The sequence below is a fragment of the Salminus brasiliensis genome, chromosome 3, assembly GCF_030463535.1.
Source record: "Salminus brasiliensis chromosome 3, fSalBra1.hap2, whole genome shotgun sequence".
Taxonomy (NCBI): Eukaryota; Metazoa; Chordata; class Actinopteri; order Characiformes; family Bryconidae; genus Salminus; species Salminus brasiliensis.
Window position 1 is genome coordinate 5,873,453 of NC_132880.1, and position 17,676 is coordinate 5,891,128.

At 43.7% G+C, this 17,676-nt stretch overlaps 1 protein-coding gene across 2 annotated transcripts in view; it reads left to right on the forward strand.

Annotated features, from left to right (window-relative positions):
* The window catches only part of olfm2a (olfactomedin 2a), a 144,207-nt gene that overhangs the window by 116,447 nt on the left and 10,084 nt on the right, over positions 1-17,676 (forward strand). For both annotated transcript variants that reach the window (XM_072675292.1, XM_072675291.1), the window contains exons 3-4: positions 910-1,065; positions 15,576-15,795. In XM_072675292.1, coding sequence (XP_072531393.1) covers positions 910-1,065; positions 15,576-15,795 — 376 coding nt within the window. The remainder of the gene's footprint in view (positions 1-909; positions 1,066-15,575; positions 15,796-17,676) is intronic.

A 17,676-nucleotide genomic window follows, 5' to 3' on the forward strand; every position in this document is an offset into this window, starting at 1 on the left:
GTCAAAATGGTCTGATTCTGACTGTAGAGCGATAAAATGGTCTAATTCCGACTTTTGCCCAACAAAGTTCAGTCTGAACCCGACTGTAGAGTGACAAAATCCAGTCTGTTTGAAGACAACATAGACCAACAAGACTGTCTGAAGCTGACTGTAGAATGACACAATTGTTTGATCCCAGCTGTAGACTGCTAAAAGTCTGCCTGCAGTTGACTGTAGACTAACACAATTATGTCTGATCCTGACTGTAGACTGACAAAAGTCTGCCTGATCCAGACTGTAGACTGACAAAAGTCTGTCTGATCCTGATTGTAGACCATCAAAAGTCTGTTTGAACATAAATGTCTGATTCCAACTATAGCCCGACAAAGTTCAGTTTGAGATGTCCTGAATGGAGACAGCATAAACCAAGTGACTCCACTGTGCCAGATTAAAGAATATAGTGTAATAAAACCTACAGCAGGGGGTAAATGTAGGCCACAGTGTGTTAAAGGTAGCATACACATTATGAGAATGTGAAAACTGAACTCAAGGGAAAGAAATATTAGAGAAATGATGCCCAAACCCGAAGATAAATAGTTGGATCCCAACAGGTTTGGATACATATTTCAAGCTCTAATGTGTGTGAGAGTGATAGCAGTAGGTGTGTAGGAGTGTGTGGGAGCAGGTTAGAAGAGATGGGCGTGTAAGGAACAGGAGGCTGGTCACGCAGAAGCCCGAGGATAGAGGTGGGTGAGCAAAATAGGAGGGTGTGAAGCTCAGTGGGTTGGCAGAGTACTCGTGTGTCAGGGTGCTCCGGTGAAGCGCAGCAGATTGAAAGCTTAACTTGTTGTGCCCTCGGCCTCTAAACACACTCCTACTGACAGTCCATCTGCCCCTGTGTGTGTATGTGTGTGTGTGTGTGATTGACAGGTCCAGAACATCACTCAGTCTATGGAGGTGCTGGACCTGAGGACGTACCGGGACCTGCAGTATGTCAGGGACACGGAGAATCTGATGAAAACGGTGGACAGCAAACTGAAGACTGCCTCTGAGAACCCTCGCAGCCTCAACCCCAAGAGCTTTCAGGTACCTGCCCTGCACCAGTTTGAGCTCTTCTTTATGAAACATCCCTGATTATTGGAACATACAAAATACAGAAAATATACAAAAAATCTAAATTATGCAAAATTATGCAAATATCTTGCCTAACTTTACTGAAGCAGATGTTCGGAAGACATTGGTGGAATTTCCCTTTAGAGGGATAGATTGTTTGTTTGGTTATGTTAAGGTACTTTTGCATTGTCTTATAGACATATAGTCTATAGTATTTATAGACATGCCTAATATATTGACTGGTGTCTATTTGGGGCTAGTTGCTTTAGAATTCTGCAGTAAAATCACTTCATTGTTGATATGTAAACAGTAAAATACACTACTGTAAAATATGAGCATGTTGTTTTCCAGGGTAATTCCAGGGTAATCCTGAAAAGGCATGCTGGAAGGATTTTACCAGTGAAAGACGTAGTGGGAAGTGTATTTCCCACATGGTTTTAGCAGCGGGACCCTGCTTTGTCCATGCTTCTGAAAATGCTCCTCACGGTTATCCGAGTGTTATTTCCAGACAATGTCACTGTCCTCTCTGGGTCCTCTCAGTGTTCAGTTGGCAAAGTGTGCGATTAGCTAGCTGAAGTGATTCTAGCCAGTCGGCATAGTGTAAGCTTTTAGTCTTTTCAAGGTGTGTTTTTGCAGGAAAACTGCATCGGTCGGCCTAGTGTTAGCCTTTAGCAGCTCCAGAGGTGTCCTCGTTATAGATGGCGGCATCAGTGCTAGCATTTGCTTTTAGCCAATGCAGAGGCACCCTTGCATTGAATAAAAGCATTGGTGTCTACTTTGGTCTCATAGCTCTAGTGCTAAACTGGAAGAAGCCACTTTGACCAGATGGTTTAGTCCTAGACGGTTTTTATCGGTGAGGTATTATCTTCCCGTATTTGTTAGCTACATTAGCCTTGTAGCTCTAGTGCTAACAAACTTAAGACACCAAACATGTCTTGCCTGGTTGACTATATTTGGAGTAAGGATTGAAAATATGCAAACAAGATTTTTTCGAACTGTTCCTTTTAGCAGACGCATGGCTTGTTGACTAGCCAATCAGGAGAATCAGACGTGTCGGGCCGGGAACACGCTAAACTGTGCGAGCAGCAGGTCCTCACTGTGTAAACACACTCAACGTAGCATACGCTGAACACACTGCTGGGAACACACCTCTGAAATGGCACCGAGGCGCAAACACAAAGAGCCTGATGTCAGATTCCTGTGCTTAATCGAGCCTTGTAGCGAATGTCCTTAGAGGAAATTCAGATGCACTTAAATTATTAATACTGAGAACCCGGAGCGTGAATTCCGTTTCTTTCCCTAATGAGCCTGCAGTTCGCCGCATATGTGTGTGTACAAATGTATGTGTGTGTGTTTTTATGTTTGTGTGCTTAAAAGCCTTTCTGCTTTTCATCCTTTTCTCAGCTAAGAGCCACAGATATTAACCGTTATGCCCTGCTTATCTCTCAGAGACTAAGAAGATTCAGGGCCTGCGATTAGTGTGCCTTTTCATCTTCTTAAGAGCACGAAGCGTTTGTTGACCCGCTCATCTTAGTCGTCCTCCAGGAGCCGAGATTAGCCCCAGCGCTCCCGCCAATAGAGAGACACCGGAGCTCATGAGAAAAATGTTCTTTAATATTCCGACCGAATCCTCCTACTCTAATGAGAGGGGAGCGGCTGGGACAGCCTGTGTGTGCCTCCAGGGTCCATTCCTGCTCTGTCTATGAGGCTCGACCACCGCTCTTTCTTCCTTTCTGTCTCTCTTCCGACTCAATCATCACAAAGGGAATTATCCGGTGCACAGTTCTGGAATTACCATTCATCTATCAATAAATGTTCAAAGAATTAGAGCCTTTTCCGCGCCGCAGCGGAAGCCCGGTGAGATCCGGTGGGAGCGCCCCCCTCCCCTTGTTTCAAAGGGTCCTGGTGCAGAAGCCAGGGCTTTATTTTAGCCCGAGCCGCTGACGAATGTGCCCGGCTCAAAGTCGCCCGTGGCAGGCCGGGAGATTAACGAGAGAGAATTTTCGTGGCGCGAAACTGAGGAAAATGAGATTTATGACGTGGCGCCGGCGGCCTGAGAGGCGCTCCATCACCAGATTTATGATAAACCTTAACAAGGTGGAAGCGGCTGTTGCCTCCTTGCGGTCGGCACTTCGTCGATATGGTTCCGAAGCTTTCGCAGTTTATCGAAGCTTTATCGTTATTCCTCTCAGCACAGGTATTGAGTGAGGAGCGAAATATTGTTCCCCAGGGCCGTTTGCTAGGATCTGACGGCATCAGGGACTTACCCCACACATCTTCTGTAAGGGTGGGCTCAAGGCATCCATCTCCTCTGGAAGGTTTATTTTGTTTATTATCAGGAGCTAAAACCGCCTTTTCAGACCAGAAATGAACACATTCACCCAGAGCCATTCAAAGCAAGACCTTCAAGTGACATAACTACAGGGACAGGGAGTGAGGAGCCACTAATTCCCAGCCGCTGAGTCTTCACCATCACACAATGCTACCGGCACATGCTTCCTCAGAGTTGCACGTAGTCCCACTGCTTTTGGGTCTTTGGGATTTCTGTGAAAGCAATCAGCGTGGAGGAGAACACTAATTGCCGCTGTTACGTTACACCATCAAACCATCCAGCGGACTTAAGGTGCTGCCACTACAATCTGAGGATCGCTGGTTTGAATCCCGGCTGTCATCAGCAGCCAGAGTCAGAGTGAGCAGAATCGGTCTTGCTTTCTCAGGGGTGGGTTGATGGCACGTCCTCCTCACATCACTCCTAGTGTGATGTTAATCAGCACAGGCAGCTGTTTTATCAGAACTGGGGAGCCTCGCTTTCCTCAGAACTGGCTGGCGAAGAAGACAAAAGCTAGGCAGTTCTGAGAAAAGCGAGGCTCCCCAGTTCCTAGTGATAGGAGGAGTTCACAGGCATGGGGATTGTGTAATTGGCCTTCCAGATTGGGTGGAAAATGGGGTATAAATTAGAAATCAATTATTTAAAAATGGCATGGAATAAAATTGTTTCACATTGACTTCCAATAAAAGTTAAGAAAGTTCTTCTCTTCTCCTGAGAAGTTGCCTTATGGAAATGAGAGGTCACAGTATATCAGTATCAGTAAAAATACAAACGTTGTCGTCCAACTACTTTTGTCCTTATAGCTCAAATAAAATCTTACACAAGATTAAGGGTGGGCACCTCTCAAGAAGTTACATGTATTGTTCAGGGCCTTTATCCTCCTTTTTTTTGCCTTGGAGCTCCACTTATGACTCATGTGGTGTATGTACTAAAAAAATCATAATTCATTTTTACGTAACCATTTCATTCCAGCCTCTCTTTATCCCTCTGTTCTGCTGGGCTGTCTTGTATTGTGCCTCAATCAAAAAACAGTCCAGGCTGGCACAGCCCAGGCTGGTGCCTTATAACTTCAGTGTGAATGGGCGAGGCTAAACTGCTGCAGTGGACGCAGCTCCCACAGATGGATCATATGGACCGGGGAGGACAGAGCATGTTTTGGAACTTCAACAATGTTTACATCAAACTTTTACAAAAATGAAAAAATATTGTTACCCACATTTTAATACAGTAATACAGCTCTGGAAAACATTGAGTCCACTTACGTTTTTCATAAATTTGCATCTCTACATGTTTGGCAGCCATTGTATTCCAGGCATTTCATCAAACAAAGCTGAGCTGCCTGAATTTGCAGACTATGAATGGCGTAAACTCGACTAACAGCAATGTGAAAGACTAGTGGAAAGCCTGCCGAGACAGGAAAGCTGTTATTGGCCGTCGAGGTTATTTCACCATAGTGATTTCTGAATGCTCTCAAAGTTCAGATATTAGTACCGTGATTAAATTTGAATAATAATTTCTTTGCATTATAATTATTATTATAATAATCTCTGTATTATATATAATCAGTTGTTTTTGAGAAGTTGTCATATCTGCAAAGAAATGCTGTAAATAGCAAAATTTTATTTGGAATTTAGAGGAAAACCAGAGAAACTGATCATGTAGGGTGGTCTCTTCATTTTTCGGAGCTGTATTACTGGATATTTGTTTGAAAATATTAGGAAATGCATACAATGTGGCACCAGCACCAGTCATTTTCACATTCAGTCATTGTGTTTTTACACTTTTCCTAAAATGAGTTTCTGCAGAGCTTGTGTTCGCTTAACTTCACTCAACTGAACATGTACTTTCACCAGGGGTGGCCAAATGCTGCTGCAGCTGTAAGTGAAAGCGATAGTTGAAGTGTGCACTCACTTCTCTCCGCTCTCTCCCTCTCCCACTGCCATCATCTTTCTTGATAAGTGTGTACATCTCTTCCTTCCTCTCCTTCAATCTTCTTTCTCTGCTTGTTTTTATGCCTTTTTGTGGTGTTTGCTCTCTCGTCTGTTCTCTTCTGACCTTGAATGTAAGAGCCAGTCCTCAGAGTAAAAAAGATTAAAGTGGGAAATGGAGGGAGGGGTTCACCCCTTGTACTCTACCAGTAAAATGTCTGTTTTTTGGAAAACGCCTTGAAAAAACTTCAAAAGACTACAAGACCAACACCCCACCCCATGTTTTGAGGATGACCATCCTAGGCATCACAACCACCTGGGAGCCCAGCCCAAAAGTGGCAGCAGGAAGAGCTGTTTCTGGCACTCGGTCACGTGGCACCTGACTCAGTAAAATGGGGGAAAATGCTCCCTATAGAAACAGATTTTATTATTGCTTCCAGTATTTGCTGATATTTTATTCAACCTGTTTTGTGCCACTGGCTGCAACACAGCCCCAAAGCACCGTCAATCCACCCCCACGCTTAACAGTTGGAAAGGTGTTCTTCTCATGACGATCTGCAGCCTTTCGCCCTCTTGTTTCCAGAATGCTTCTGACTCTTTTAGATGTTTCTTGGAAGACTCTTCTTTTCTGAGCTTGACTGTATGGGCCAGTCCTGAGGGTAACAGCGATTAAAGTGGGGAATGGAGGGGAAAATTCACCCCTGAAGGACAATGTCCTGTAAACTGTATCTGCATAAACAGTATGAGGGTGATCCATACTCCAACACACAGGGGAAATAAACTGTGGAACACTCAATGTTGCTTAAACAGCACAAAATTAAAATGTTAAAAAAGGAGCATCTTGGCCCACTATTATAAAGAGACACACACCCCACCCCCACATGGAGTAAGAAGCCCCCCCAACCCCAATTCTGGCTTAAGAGGCTTCCACTAAAATCCCTACCTGGTGTAAGAAGCCCCCCCTACCTGGAGAGAGAACCAAAAGCCCCCCACCTGAAGTAAGAAACACACCTCCAAATGGGGTAAGCAGCTCCCCCACCAACCCCCCACATGGTGTAAGAAGCTCTCCCCACCCCTAACTAGGTTAAAAAGCCCCCACTGGAGGTAAGCAGCTCCCCCACTAATCCCCTACCTGATGTAAAAAGCCATCACAACCCTCACCTAGGTTAAGAACCCCCCCCAACTCCCAACCAGGGATAAGAAGCCACCCCAACCCCCACATAGGTTAAGAAGCCCCCAACCTGGGGTAGGAAGCACCCCAAATCTCCAACCAGGGGTCAAAAGCCATCCCAATCTGGTGTAGGAATCCCCCCACCTGGTGTAGGAAGCCCCTCTGGTAATGCTGGCATCGATTTGTCATCTGCTCTACAGAATCTGTAACGTATGCCAGGTGATTTCTAGCCTTCGCATTTTCATAAACCTGTGTTATTAATCACGATGTGAAGCAAAGTGATGTCTTGTGTATGTCTCAATGATTCCACTTCATTTTAATAAGCTATGACACAAGACAGATGACTGTAACGTAGCATTAATGTCAGCACTTATGTCTCTACTAACTGAAGCTATATTAACAGTCGTGGCGCTCCCCGCCTTGCCTTTGAGCTAAAACGGGTATATTGGATACTGCAGTCTCAGACTCCTTATTAAGCTACTTCCAGATATTCCAGAGTTTTTCAAGCTCCGCTCTCGTTCTCTCCACAGTAACTTTGTGATGTCGGGGGGGGGGGGGTCTCTGGGGAAGGCCCTGTATTTGTGCTGCTGCAAAGTAATATAATTTTCACAATGAGAGTGGCGGTTGAGGAAGCATATTACTCGAAAGGGCCCTTATTACAGAAAGCCACATTTTCCATGCTTTTTGGAGTAAAACAGATTGATATGCCCTGCTCTCCATGTGCAAGGATCAGCCATAAGATTAGCATTCACCTGCCTAACATTGAGTAGGTCCCCCTTGTGCTGTCACAACAGATCTGACTATTTGACCAGGCATGGTCTCCACAAGACCTCTGAAGGTGTCCTGTGGTATCTGACACCAAGGCATTAACAGTTGATGCTTTAAGTTGTCCTGTATGTTGTGAGGTAGGACCTCCATGGATCATATCAGTGAGCATTAGTGAGCCCATGACCTTGTCTCCGGTTCAGCAGTTGTCTTCTCATGAATCATTTTGGTAGGCACTGACCTCTGCATACCCCACAACACCCCACAAGACCTGCCTCATGTTTTAAAGATGTTCTGACCCAGTCGGCATGGCATCACGATCTGGCCCTGGTCAATGTGGCTCGGATTCTTGCATCAGTATATTACAAATGCACATCTGGCCAATTAGTTGGACGACCTGTATATTTGAAACATCTTCCAGGTGGAGTAACCAGAGCCAAACCATGGCCTATGCAGACACCATCAGGGGTGCTTGGACCCCTAAATATTGCACTGCCCCTTAAAATCCCGATAGGATTCCTCTGGAGGCCGTCCATCCAAACCGAATGGAAAATCCAAAGGGCAGGAAACAGCCGTTGGAGGAGCACCTGGGCTCACCTGGCTCGTACATGGCAAGAGGAATGACGTGCCTCTCTTCGCCTGGAAGTGCCAACCACCCAAGAGCCCAGCCCAAAAGTGGCAGCAGGAAGAGCTGTTGCTGCCACTCGGTCATGCGGCGCCTGAGAAAGTGCAGACGAGCCTGTGACGCCACTTTAGATGAGGAGCACGGCCGAGTTAGCAGATGCAAGCTGATCAATGAGTGGTCAAACAAGAGGCGCAGTCCTCAGTCAGGAAAAAAAGAAAAAGGCTTGAATGCAGCGATGGAGACCACTCAGGCAATACTGGGACTGGCTCCGGAGGAGGAGGGGTTGGAGGGGTGGGTTTGAGTGAAGTGGAACGCTCAGCGGGGAAAGAGGACAAGTCTGGAAAGTGAATGCCTCGCAATCAAGTGACGCGAATCGCTGATGAGAGAGCATCAGGCCGAGCGACGCTCTTCACGCGGCCAATTCCAGCTGCCCGGTGATTGGATAACTCTTTCAGGTCTGGATCTGGGTCTTTGACGCTCCTTATTCACCGTCAAGTCGATACAGAGCGGCATTGCATATGACATATGGAGCTGAGGGACTCAGAGAGAAGCAATTAGCAGATAGGGTTTACAGAAGAAGCAGGCCGATCGAACATGCTCTGAATCCATGACTGTGACTGTACACCGTGGCTGTGGCCTGACCAAACAACCCTGATTAGCTTATCATTGTGTAACATCCAGATCCAATGTGGATTTGCCTGTGTGTTGTATACTGTAGTGCTGTTGGGCAGCAAAGCTATTGATGTATTGGTTAGAAGAACACAGGTCTGGGTGCTGATCTTCTGTTGGATGGAAACTATAAATACCGGGCTTGCTGGGGGAGAGCTTAAATGGTTGGTTAAGCCTGAATAAATGAGTACAGTAGAGATGTTCCAGGCTAGTCTACTGCATGATACATATAAGCAATTAACATCCTGCCATGCTCTGTAGGAAGTGGGTCGTTTCAGCATTGGAGGACATTTCTGCTTTTTAAAATTATTAAAAAGTTTAATATTTCGTCATTTATTTATTACACTGAATAGGAGACATTAAATTAGTTATAATTGTAAAAACTACATTGTGTATGTATTTAATTAAAATGTCACATTAAAACAAGGATGTATTCCAAAGGCTAAGGACACTTAAACTCAAGCAAAAACATTTCAACTTAAACATTCAAACTTTTCAACTAAGAACAACATTAAAATTATCTAAAATCATTTAAACTTTTTAACTAAAAACTTTAAACTCAAACATTCAAAATGTTTAACTAAAAACATTTAAACTGAAACATTCAAAATGTTTAACTAAAAACTTTAAACTGAAACATTCAAAATGTTTAACAAAAAACTTTAAACTCAAACATTCAAAATTTTTAACCAAAAACATTTAAACTGAAACATTCAAAATGTTTAACTGAAAACTTTAAACTCAAACATTCAAAATGTTTAACTAAAAACATTTAAACTGAAACATTCAAAATGTTTAACTGAAAATTTTAAACTGAAACATTTAAAATGTTTAACTAAAAACATTTAAACTGAAACATTCAAAATGTTTAACTAAAAACTTTAAACTGAAACATTCAAAATGTTTAACTAAAAACTTTAAACTCAAACATTCAAACTTTTTATCTTTTTGAACTGTTTTTTTTTTTCTTTTCGGTCATACTACTGTATCTATATATACTGAAATGAAATCTAAAAATATCTAAAAACTATATAAATAGAATGCTTTTGTAAATTCATTTTCTTAATTTGCTTTGAATGTGCTTAGGCTGTTTGGGCCTCGGCAGTTGCTAAAATGTAGTAGTACTAAAGAGCACTGACAGAGTTGACGATAACAGGGCTGATGATTAGTATGCTAATCTGCTATAGCTAGCAATGTGATGAAGGACATTTTATTCCTTTATGCATAATTTAAGTGCAACAGAGCTGAGTTCTGTTTGTCCCCATGTGTCAAGTCTACAAAAACATGCTTTAAAAAGTGTTGACAGGAAGTTGAGGACAAGTTTAAAATGGTATTTTACATTATATTTATATATTTAATTATACATTAAAATATAATCAAAACAATTTTATAGTTATAATGAAAATATTTTTTTATTATTTAGTTATTAGTATATTTTAAGGAACTGTTAGTTGTTTATGCTTGATTAAGCCATTTTACTGCATTTAAAACTTTTAAAATAATTTATATTTTTTAAGAAAGAAAATAACATCAAATACTGAGTGTTTTTTTTACAAAGAATATATAGATATTGATTATGCAGCAATGTGCTATATGCAGCTTTTATGGCTTTCTAAATGATCTATATTTAATTCCCTAAAATGTCAATGGGAAAGAAATTGTCCTCAAAGGCTGAAATGACCCACGTATTAATATGCCGAGCAGGCTGGGCAGACCTCGATTTTGGGTGAAGATATCAAGAGGAAAAGACCTAAGTTACTAAGTGAATCCTCTTTTGGGGCGTGGATGGGCAGAACTTCCTATATGCTGTTCAACTGACCAGATCAGAACTATTCCTATAAAGTGAATCTGCATTTAGTACTGTAGGAAAGACATCAGTGAATGTTTAGAACTGCAGAAGATCGTCTGTTCCTCACAGAGGGTCAGTGCAGGGCGTGATTAGATGGTGTCAGCAAGAACAGTCTTTCTGTAACTACATAGAGAGGGGTATAATAGTAGGGGTGCAGTGCAGAAACCCCTCATTAAACAGCACATTTGAGAGGTCAGTGGTATTAAAACCATAGGCACCGGACTACGGAGGAGAATAGTGATACGGCCAGATGAGTCATCTTTCAGCATGTTCTTTAAAAGTGGACAAATGCTACAGCCCTATAACAAAGGAGGTTCAGTGGCTTTGCTATGCCTTGGGGGCCATTGGTAAAGATTTGCCCCCCTTTGCGACTACAGTCTAGTATCCTCTTGGATATTAGATAAGTTTTTAAGACTTTTAATGGCTGGAGGTGTCAGTAATGTAATGCGCCTCAAGCAATCAACATTATAACACACTATATGGACAAATGTATTGGGACAGCTGCTCATTCATGGTTTCTTCCAAAATCAAACAGTTGATCCTGCTTTTGTTGGAGTAACAATCTCTACTGTCCAAGGAAGGCTTTCTGCCTCATCTCCAACCCCCCAAATCGGATTGGATTTACAGTTCCTCTGCTCCACAGCTCAGTGTTGGGGGCTTCTAGCCCACATCATGTGCATTTGCACATCTGTGTCAGCAGCGAGTGCAACTTAAAGTAGCTGAATGCATTCCAGTTATACCAGTAAGCGTATGGACCTGAAAAAGCCTTAAACTCAAAGAATTCTTCCTAAAGTCAGTGCCATAGTTGCATTCTGCCACCTGTAGCTTCTGCACCATTTAAGGTGGAGCGGAAGATTCCAGTAAAAAGCTGGCTTATCACTTCAGGCTCATTGGTGCAGCCGTGTTTGATTACAAGGTAAAATAAATCATCTAAATTCTTAAAGGTTTGAATGAAAGGGCAGAAATGGTGTACTGTGTTTATGTGACGGGGTGGTAAAATGACCCAAAGCACGGTTGTCAAAGTAGAACAAGCGACTAACTAGGGATCGACATCATAGGAGTGTATTTTGTGTGTGTCCAGTATGACCATCAAATGTACTATTTATACAGACTACAGGTGTGGACATGTTTGGCAGGGTTTTAGGGATATGCTGTTTGTTGGGGTGGATTCGTACCAACCAGGAACCAGCCACGGCAAATCCCTGTGATGGGACTGTTCTTGTGGTTAAAGGGTTAAAGTTCCCACTGGTCAACAACTGGGTAAAAAAAGTAGTATTTAGGGCATAATATCAGATATCAGTTCATTCAGATGAACGTCTTCATATCCAGTTCCATTCCTTAGCAGTTTGCCAGGATAGGATGCTCTGCATGCACCGCTATCAATAAATCTGGCAGCGGATTTTGATGAAGCTTAATTTTTAAAGACCAGAAGATATTTCAACGAGGCTGTCTTGCTCAGGAGGTCGTAAATTGAGTTCAGGGGCGGCAGAGCTGTTTGAGCCGTCCTCCTCAGAAGCCGTTAGACTAGCAATGAAGTGTTTATTATGGCAGGAACTGCATCCACCTACCTGAAGTCTCCCACAGAGGGCTGCGTGGATAACATGCTGATTATTTTTTTGCATCTGCATTCACTTTTAATTATTAATCCGACCTACTCCTCCATCTGTTCCCAAGGCCCCTTCTGAAAGTCACAGATCTGATCACTGGGTTTAGATTCTTGACGGCAAATTCTTTGCTAATAAGACCTAAATCCGAGTCTGAATCGAAGACTGCGGTCGAATCGTCTGTAACAGAATACAGATGATCCTCCTCAGTCCCAGTGTCCCAGTGTATACTGGACGTTCCTTATCTGGGTTTTGGAACTCACCAGCAAGTTGTACATCATCACACTCAATTTTAAACGTTACTTCACAGTTATGGCTGCCTACCGACCAGTCAAGGACACTGAGTTTCATTTATTTGCTTATTTAAAAAGTCAATGAAATGCCTCTGTGACTGAACAAAACAGTAGTTTTTCTCCATTATCCCACATAAATAACTCAAATATGTTTTTAGACGGTTATTGTTGCGACCAAGAAAAACAGGCAAGCCATTGACTGCACAGAATCGCCAATGGCATTTCAACAACGGGGAGTTTGGGACCAAAATATCTGCTTTTATATTATTTAGAAAAAAGGTTTGGTGGCATAAAATTTGCTCTATTATGTTTCCTGTAGCATTTCATGTGACCCTGTCTGGTAACGGACTCAAGCCTTGCCCTCAGAGCCTCAGGATGTAGGCCACATAATAACTAGTTTGTAGACGTGAAGGACCCAGGACCTCATCAACATAGTGCTAGCAGCTCTTGGATTTGGGGTGTGCGGTGGGATTCATAGATTAAGAAGAGGTGGTACAGTGAATGTCTCGTTCGATGTTAATGATTGGCTGAATGGATCACGAGAACGTCCTGTAGACTGGGATTTCTGCGCCTGCTGGTAGACCTGTATGACTGTACGCTTTCATACATCTGCAGATTTAGATTCAGCTTCCTTCACACTATGGCCTATGGCACGCCCGGATGCAATCACCCCTTTTAGCCAATCATTAACATTTGCTTTACGACCCATTTTCTACACATCCAATGATACATGCCTAATGCCAGGCGTGGGCTAGAGGGATATAAAGCCCCCAGCATTGAGCTGTGGAGCAGTGGAGGAACTGTGTTCTCTGGAACGATGGATGATGGTGCTACATTCAATACTTTTGGGATGAGTTGGGGAGTTGGGGATAGATAAGGTGGGGTGTTGATCATCCAACATCCTGACCTAACTTACGCTCTTGTTGCTGAATGTCCTCAATCAAACCCTCACAGCAGTGCTCCAGAATCTACTAGAAAGCCTTCTTCCCTGGACAGATGAGACTCCAACACAAGTCAACTCTTTATAAAATACTGCTGATTTTGGGGGAAAAAACGATGAATGAGCAGATGTCCCAATACCTTTGTCCAAGTAGTGCATATATAAGGTCATAAAATAAAAGAAACACAAGTTAAAACACAGAAAATGTGCAATTCTTGCTTTGTACCTTGCAGTATTGGTAGTAATAATTAAGGGCAGATGATCCTGCTTCAATAGGAAAAATACTATTCCACGTCCTGTCTCGGGACCGAGGAGGTCATATCATGCTTTGTAATACAGACCCTCTCCCAAAGCAGCTTTGTAAAAATCTAGGTCTAGACACTGGCAAGGAGATCTCTGAAAACACTGAGAGGAACCAAGACTCAGAAGGGAAATCCATCCTCCTCTGGGTCGCAGCGGATAGTGGGATAAATCAGATCTGTACAATCCTCATAGAAACCCATTAATCATAAATGAGGTCGTGTGAACCAGTTTGTTTGTGTGTGTGTGTGTGTGTGTGTGTGTGTGTGTGTGTGTGTGTGGAGGTCATGCTTCAAGTACAGCCTAGTTATAACTACATAAACCATAAGCCTTGATATTCCTTGATATTCTTCCCTCATAGCCTTGTGGGAACATTTTCACTTCCCTGACATTGTAGCATCTCTCCAGACAAGGGATTCAGGAGTAAACGTAAGGCTGCCTCATGAGGATAAGTGTCGAATGCTATGCCACCCACAAGGTTGCACTGATGCTGTGTCATGTCATGACATCTATTCAGCATTAGCAATGCAAAAATGTACTATGCCAGGCTCCAGCGAGTGCTACGAGGAGCAGCGAGAGGCCTAGTGCCCATAAAGAGCAGTAAAACCCATCAGATACCGCAGAAGCGTTGACGACAGTGCAGGGGCGCAGCGGGAAGTCAGTTCTCTGCCCTTAAGCAGAAAAGTGCTAAAATGTACTGGACCAGGCTCAAACGAGTACCGCAAGAGGCCAAAGCCTGAGTCCCTGAGCCCTCTAGTGTGGTGGAGAGCAGAAACCCAATAGACAATTCATAAGTGTTGGCAGCAGCACCAAGAAGCAGCGGGAAGCAGGAAGCCTCTTCAGCATCGCCTCCTGCTGTGCAGGGTTATCACCAGGGTTGAACATATGGGCTAGTTATGTGGCCATGCTGTGGCACTCGTACATTTTCATAAATCATACGTTGAAGATTCTGGCTGTGTCTCACAGTTCTTGCCGATTTTTCAGAAGAACTTTCATGCTCTACCACATCCCAGAGGTTTTCTATTGGGTTGAGATCTGGAGACTCATTGCTCTGTGATATGTGGTGCATCATCATGCTGGAAACAGTCATTACAAGATGAGTAAATTGTGGCCATGCACATAGGCTGTGGCAGTCCCAACACCATTCCACCTCCTCCACCAGTCTGCTGTTGTAGCTCATCCGCCTCAAGGTTAAGGTCTGACCTGCTTTTCTTCTCAGCACAACTGTACAGAGGGTTTTTTTGAGTGACTGTGGTCTTTCTGTATTTCTGTGAGTAAACTCTAGACATCAGGAGCTCTAGAAATCCTCAAATTCAAACCTACCTGACACCAGCAATGACTGCAATCCCATGTTGTCCTGTTCTAACGATTGTTGTGAACATTACCAGAAGCTGCTGGCCCGTATCTACAGGATGTTATGCATTGGACTGCTGCAACAACCATTGGCTGATTAGATAATTGCATTAATGGGTAGATGTCCAAGTCTTTCTAATAGTTTGCTCAGTGAGTATATATACCCACTATACCCATATATGCTCTATCATTGGTACGGTGTGATGTGCTTGTCTGGACAGGGATCTGAAGCACAGTAATCAGCCCTGCACTGTGAGCGAAGCCCTTGTTTATCCTCCACGCTTCTTCAACCACATCACAATCAGCAGTGTATCTCATTGGTTACATCAAGGTATAAAATCCGGGCACTACGCCCGAGGTAGTTCTGCCGCTTAAGTGTCACTGCTCTCTCTCCGCTCGTATAGGAAAACAGTGACATTCGCCAGCACAAAACAATTTACCCACTTATCATCCGTAGGCAGCCTTTATTTTTCCTTATTGAAAATGAATCTGGAGGGTGCATAGATTTCCCCTACGAGCTGATTGGTAACAGAGGGGATTCCCCCCACCCCCCACCCAACCATTCAAACGAATTGAAAAAAGAGGCAGTAATAAAGCGAGACGTGGCCTTACTCATTTCCCCTCTTCCTCCCTCTTCTGCCTTTCTTCACCGCTCAGGACCTGAAGGACAAGGTGACCCAGCTGCTCCCCCTGCTGCCGGTGCTGGAGCAGTACAAGACGGACGCCCGGATGATCCTGCGGCTCAGGGAGGAGGTGAGGAACCTGTCGCTGGTGCTGATGGCCATTCAGGAGGAGATGGGAGCCTATGACTACGAAGAGCTTCGCCAGAGGGTGCTGCTGCTGGAGACACGCCTGCATTCCTGCATGCAGAAGCTAGGTGAGGAAGAGTGGCCTTGTATGTGTATGTGTGTGTGTGATTTTTGCGGGACCCAGAGAAGCTGTTGCGTGTTTAGGTGTATGCACTATAGGTTGATAAGTTGACCATAGATTTTACACACTATAAATCTATAAGTCTATAAAAAAGAGAGAGACCTACGGGAGGAAGTTGGGGCCAAACTTGGGAAGAGGATTAATTTGCGTTAAAAAAGGTTACGTTTAGTTTAGATTAGATTAATTGGGTGTGTTAACACGTTAATGTCAACAGCACTAATAAATATATTTCTATATAATATCAGTATATAACAGTAATACAGAATAAAGTACAGCATTTCCTCCAGTGTACTGATTCCCACCAATCCCACCAACACACAGTTTTCCCCCCAAAATCTATACAGCTTCTTGCAGCATCTTTTCGAACACTGCATGATGTCTGCATGTCTAACACACCCCCAGTTATTCACAGGACTTTCATCACCCCCCCACCAGCAACAGCCAAACACCCTTCTTAGCTTCTACCAGGATGCTGAATTGACACGCTCTAACTCTACCAGCAGTTAGAAAGCCTACCACACGTGTTTCCATACTTAATCGAAGCAGTGTCCGACTGCATAAAACAAAAAAGTGCAATTACTCTCCAATTAGGTAAGCGCTTTAAAGCACGGGCGATGAGAAACCGGCGTCCTAACGAGATAATGTACATACTGCTCTCGTAATTATGCGGAGGGCTAATTGGCCTTGGAGATGCTTGATAAGCCGGTAACTGTGCGTGTAATGTGAGCCGCTAAACTGGCGAATCCCGCTGAAAAGTCCCTGCAAGGGGAGGCCAAACTGATGATGTGACAGAAAACTTACACCGCACCTTAAGTGTTGCCTTTGGCACTGCAGCCCCCCACTGCTTCAGCACGGCTCCACCGAGGCGTACAGGAGAGCTTAAAGGAACAGAATCGGATTTAAAGTCCAAAAACAAAGTCGCGCTTGTCCTCTAATTAGGAGTGAAAGATGCTAGTCTGCCATTAGAATTATGCAAATCACACCCCAACAATCGGAATTATGCAAATTGTGCCGCACATTCATTAGCAGCTACTAGCTTTGTACGTCTTATCAGTTGTTTTGTTTGGATGATATGTTTAGATTTCGGTTAATAACCCTCTTAACATCTTCATAAATAAAAGCTGGAAAAGACACCAGCGTCCGACAGCAGAACACCAACAAGCTGCTGCAGCAGCCTGGGAAAGAAAAATGGGATTGACCTTCAGTGAAACTGTTTTTGGACGGTATATTGTCCCAGAAGTAATTGTCATCTTTAGACCACTGTATGCCACTGATATAATGATAATAAGCTCCCTGGATAGAAAAAAGGCCACCTTGCGTGGTTAAGGTGGTAGTAACTACAGGCTCCTGCAGATAGCCGGAAACATTGATTGAGAAGAGGTGGTGCAGTGCAGTGAATGTCTGGTTGGACATTCAAAATGGGTCGTAAAGAAGATGATAAAATGATTGGCTAAAAGGTGATTTTTATTTGGGGGTGCCAAAGACCATAGTGTGAAGGAAGTAGCTGAATCTGCAGGTTTATGGAAGCATGCGGTCATACGGGTCTACCAGCAGTGGCAGAAATCCCAGTCTATAGAAAATTCAAGGGGCCTTACTTGGACCCCTGTTGGTGGGTACTGACCACTGCATACCAGAAAACCCCACAAGACCGATGTGTGACCGTCTGATGTTTTGGAGATGTTCTGACCCAATAGAATAGGACTCTACATTAACCTACTGGCACCCTGCCTAATGCCAGGCGTGGGCTAGAAGGGGTATGAACCCCTCAGCATTGAGCTCTGGAATGATGCATGGATACTTGGGATGAGTTAGGGAGTTGGAGATGAGG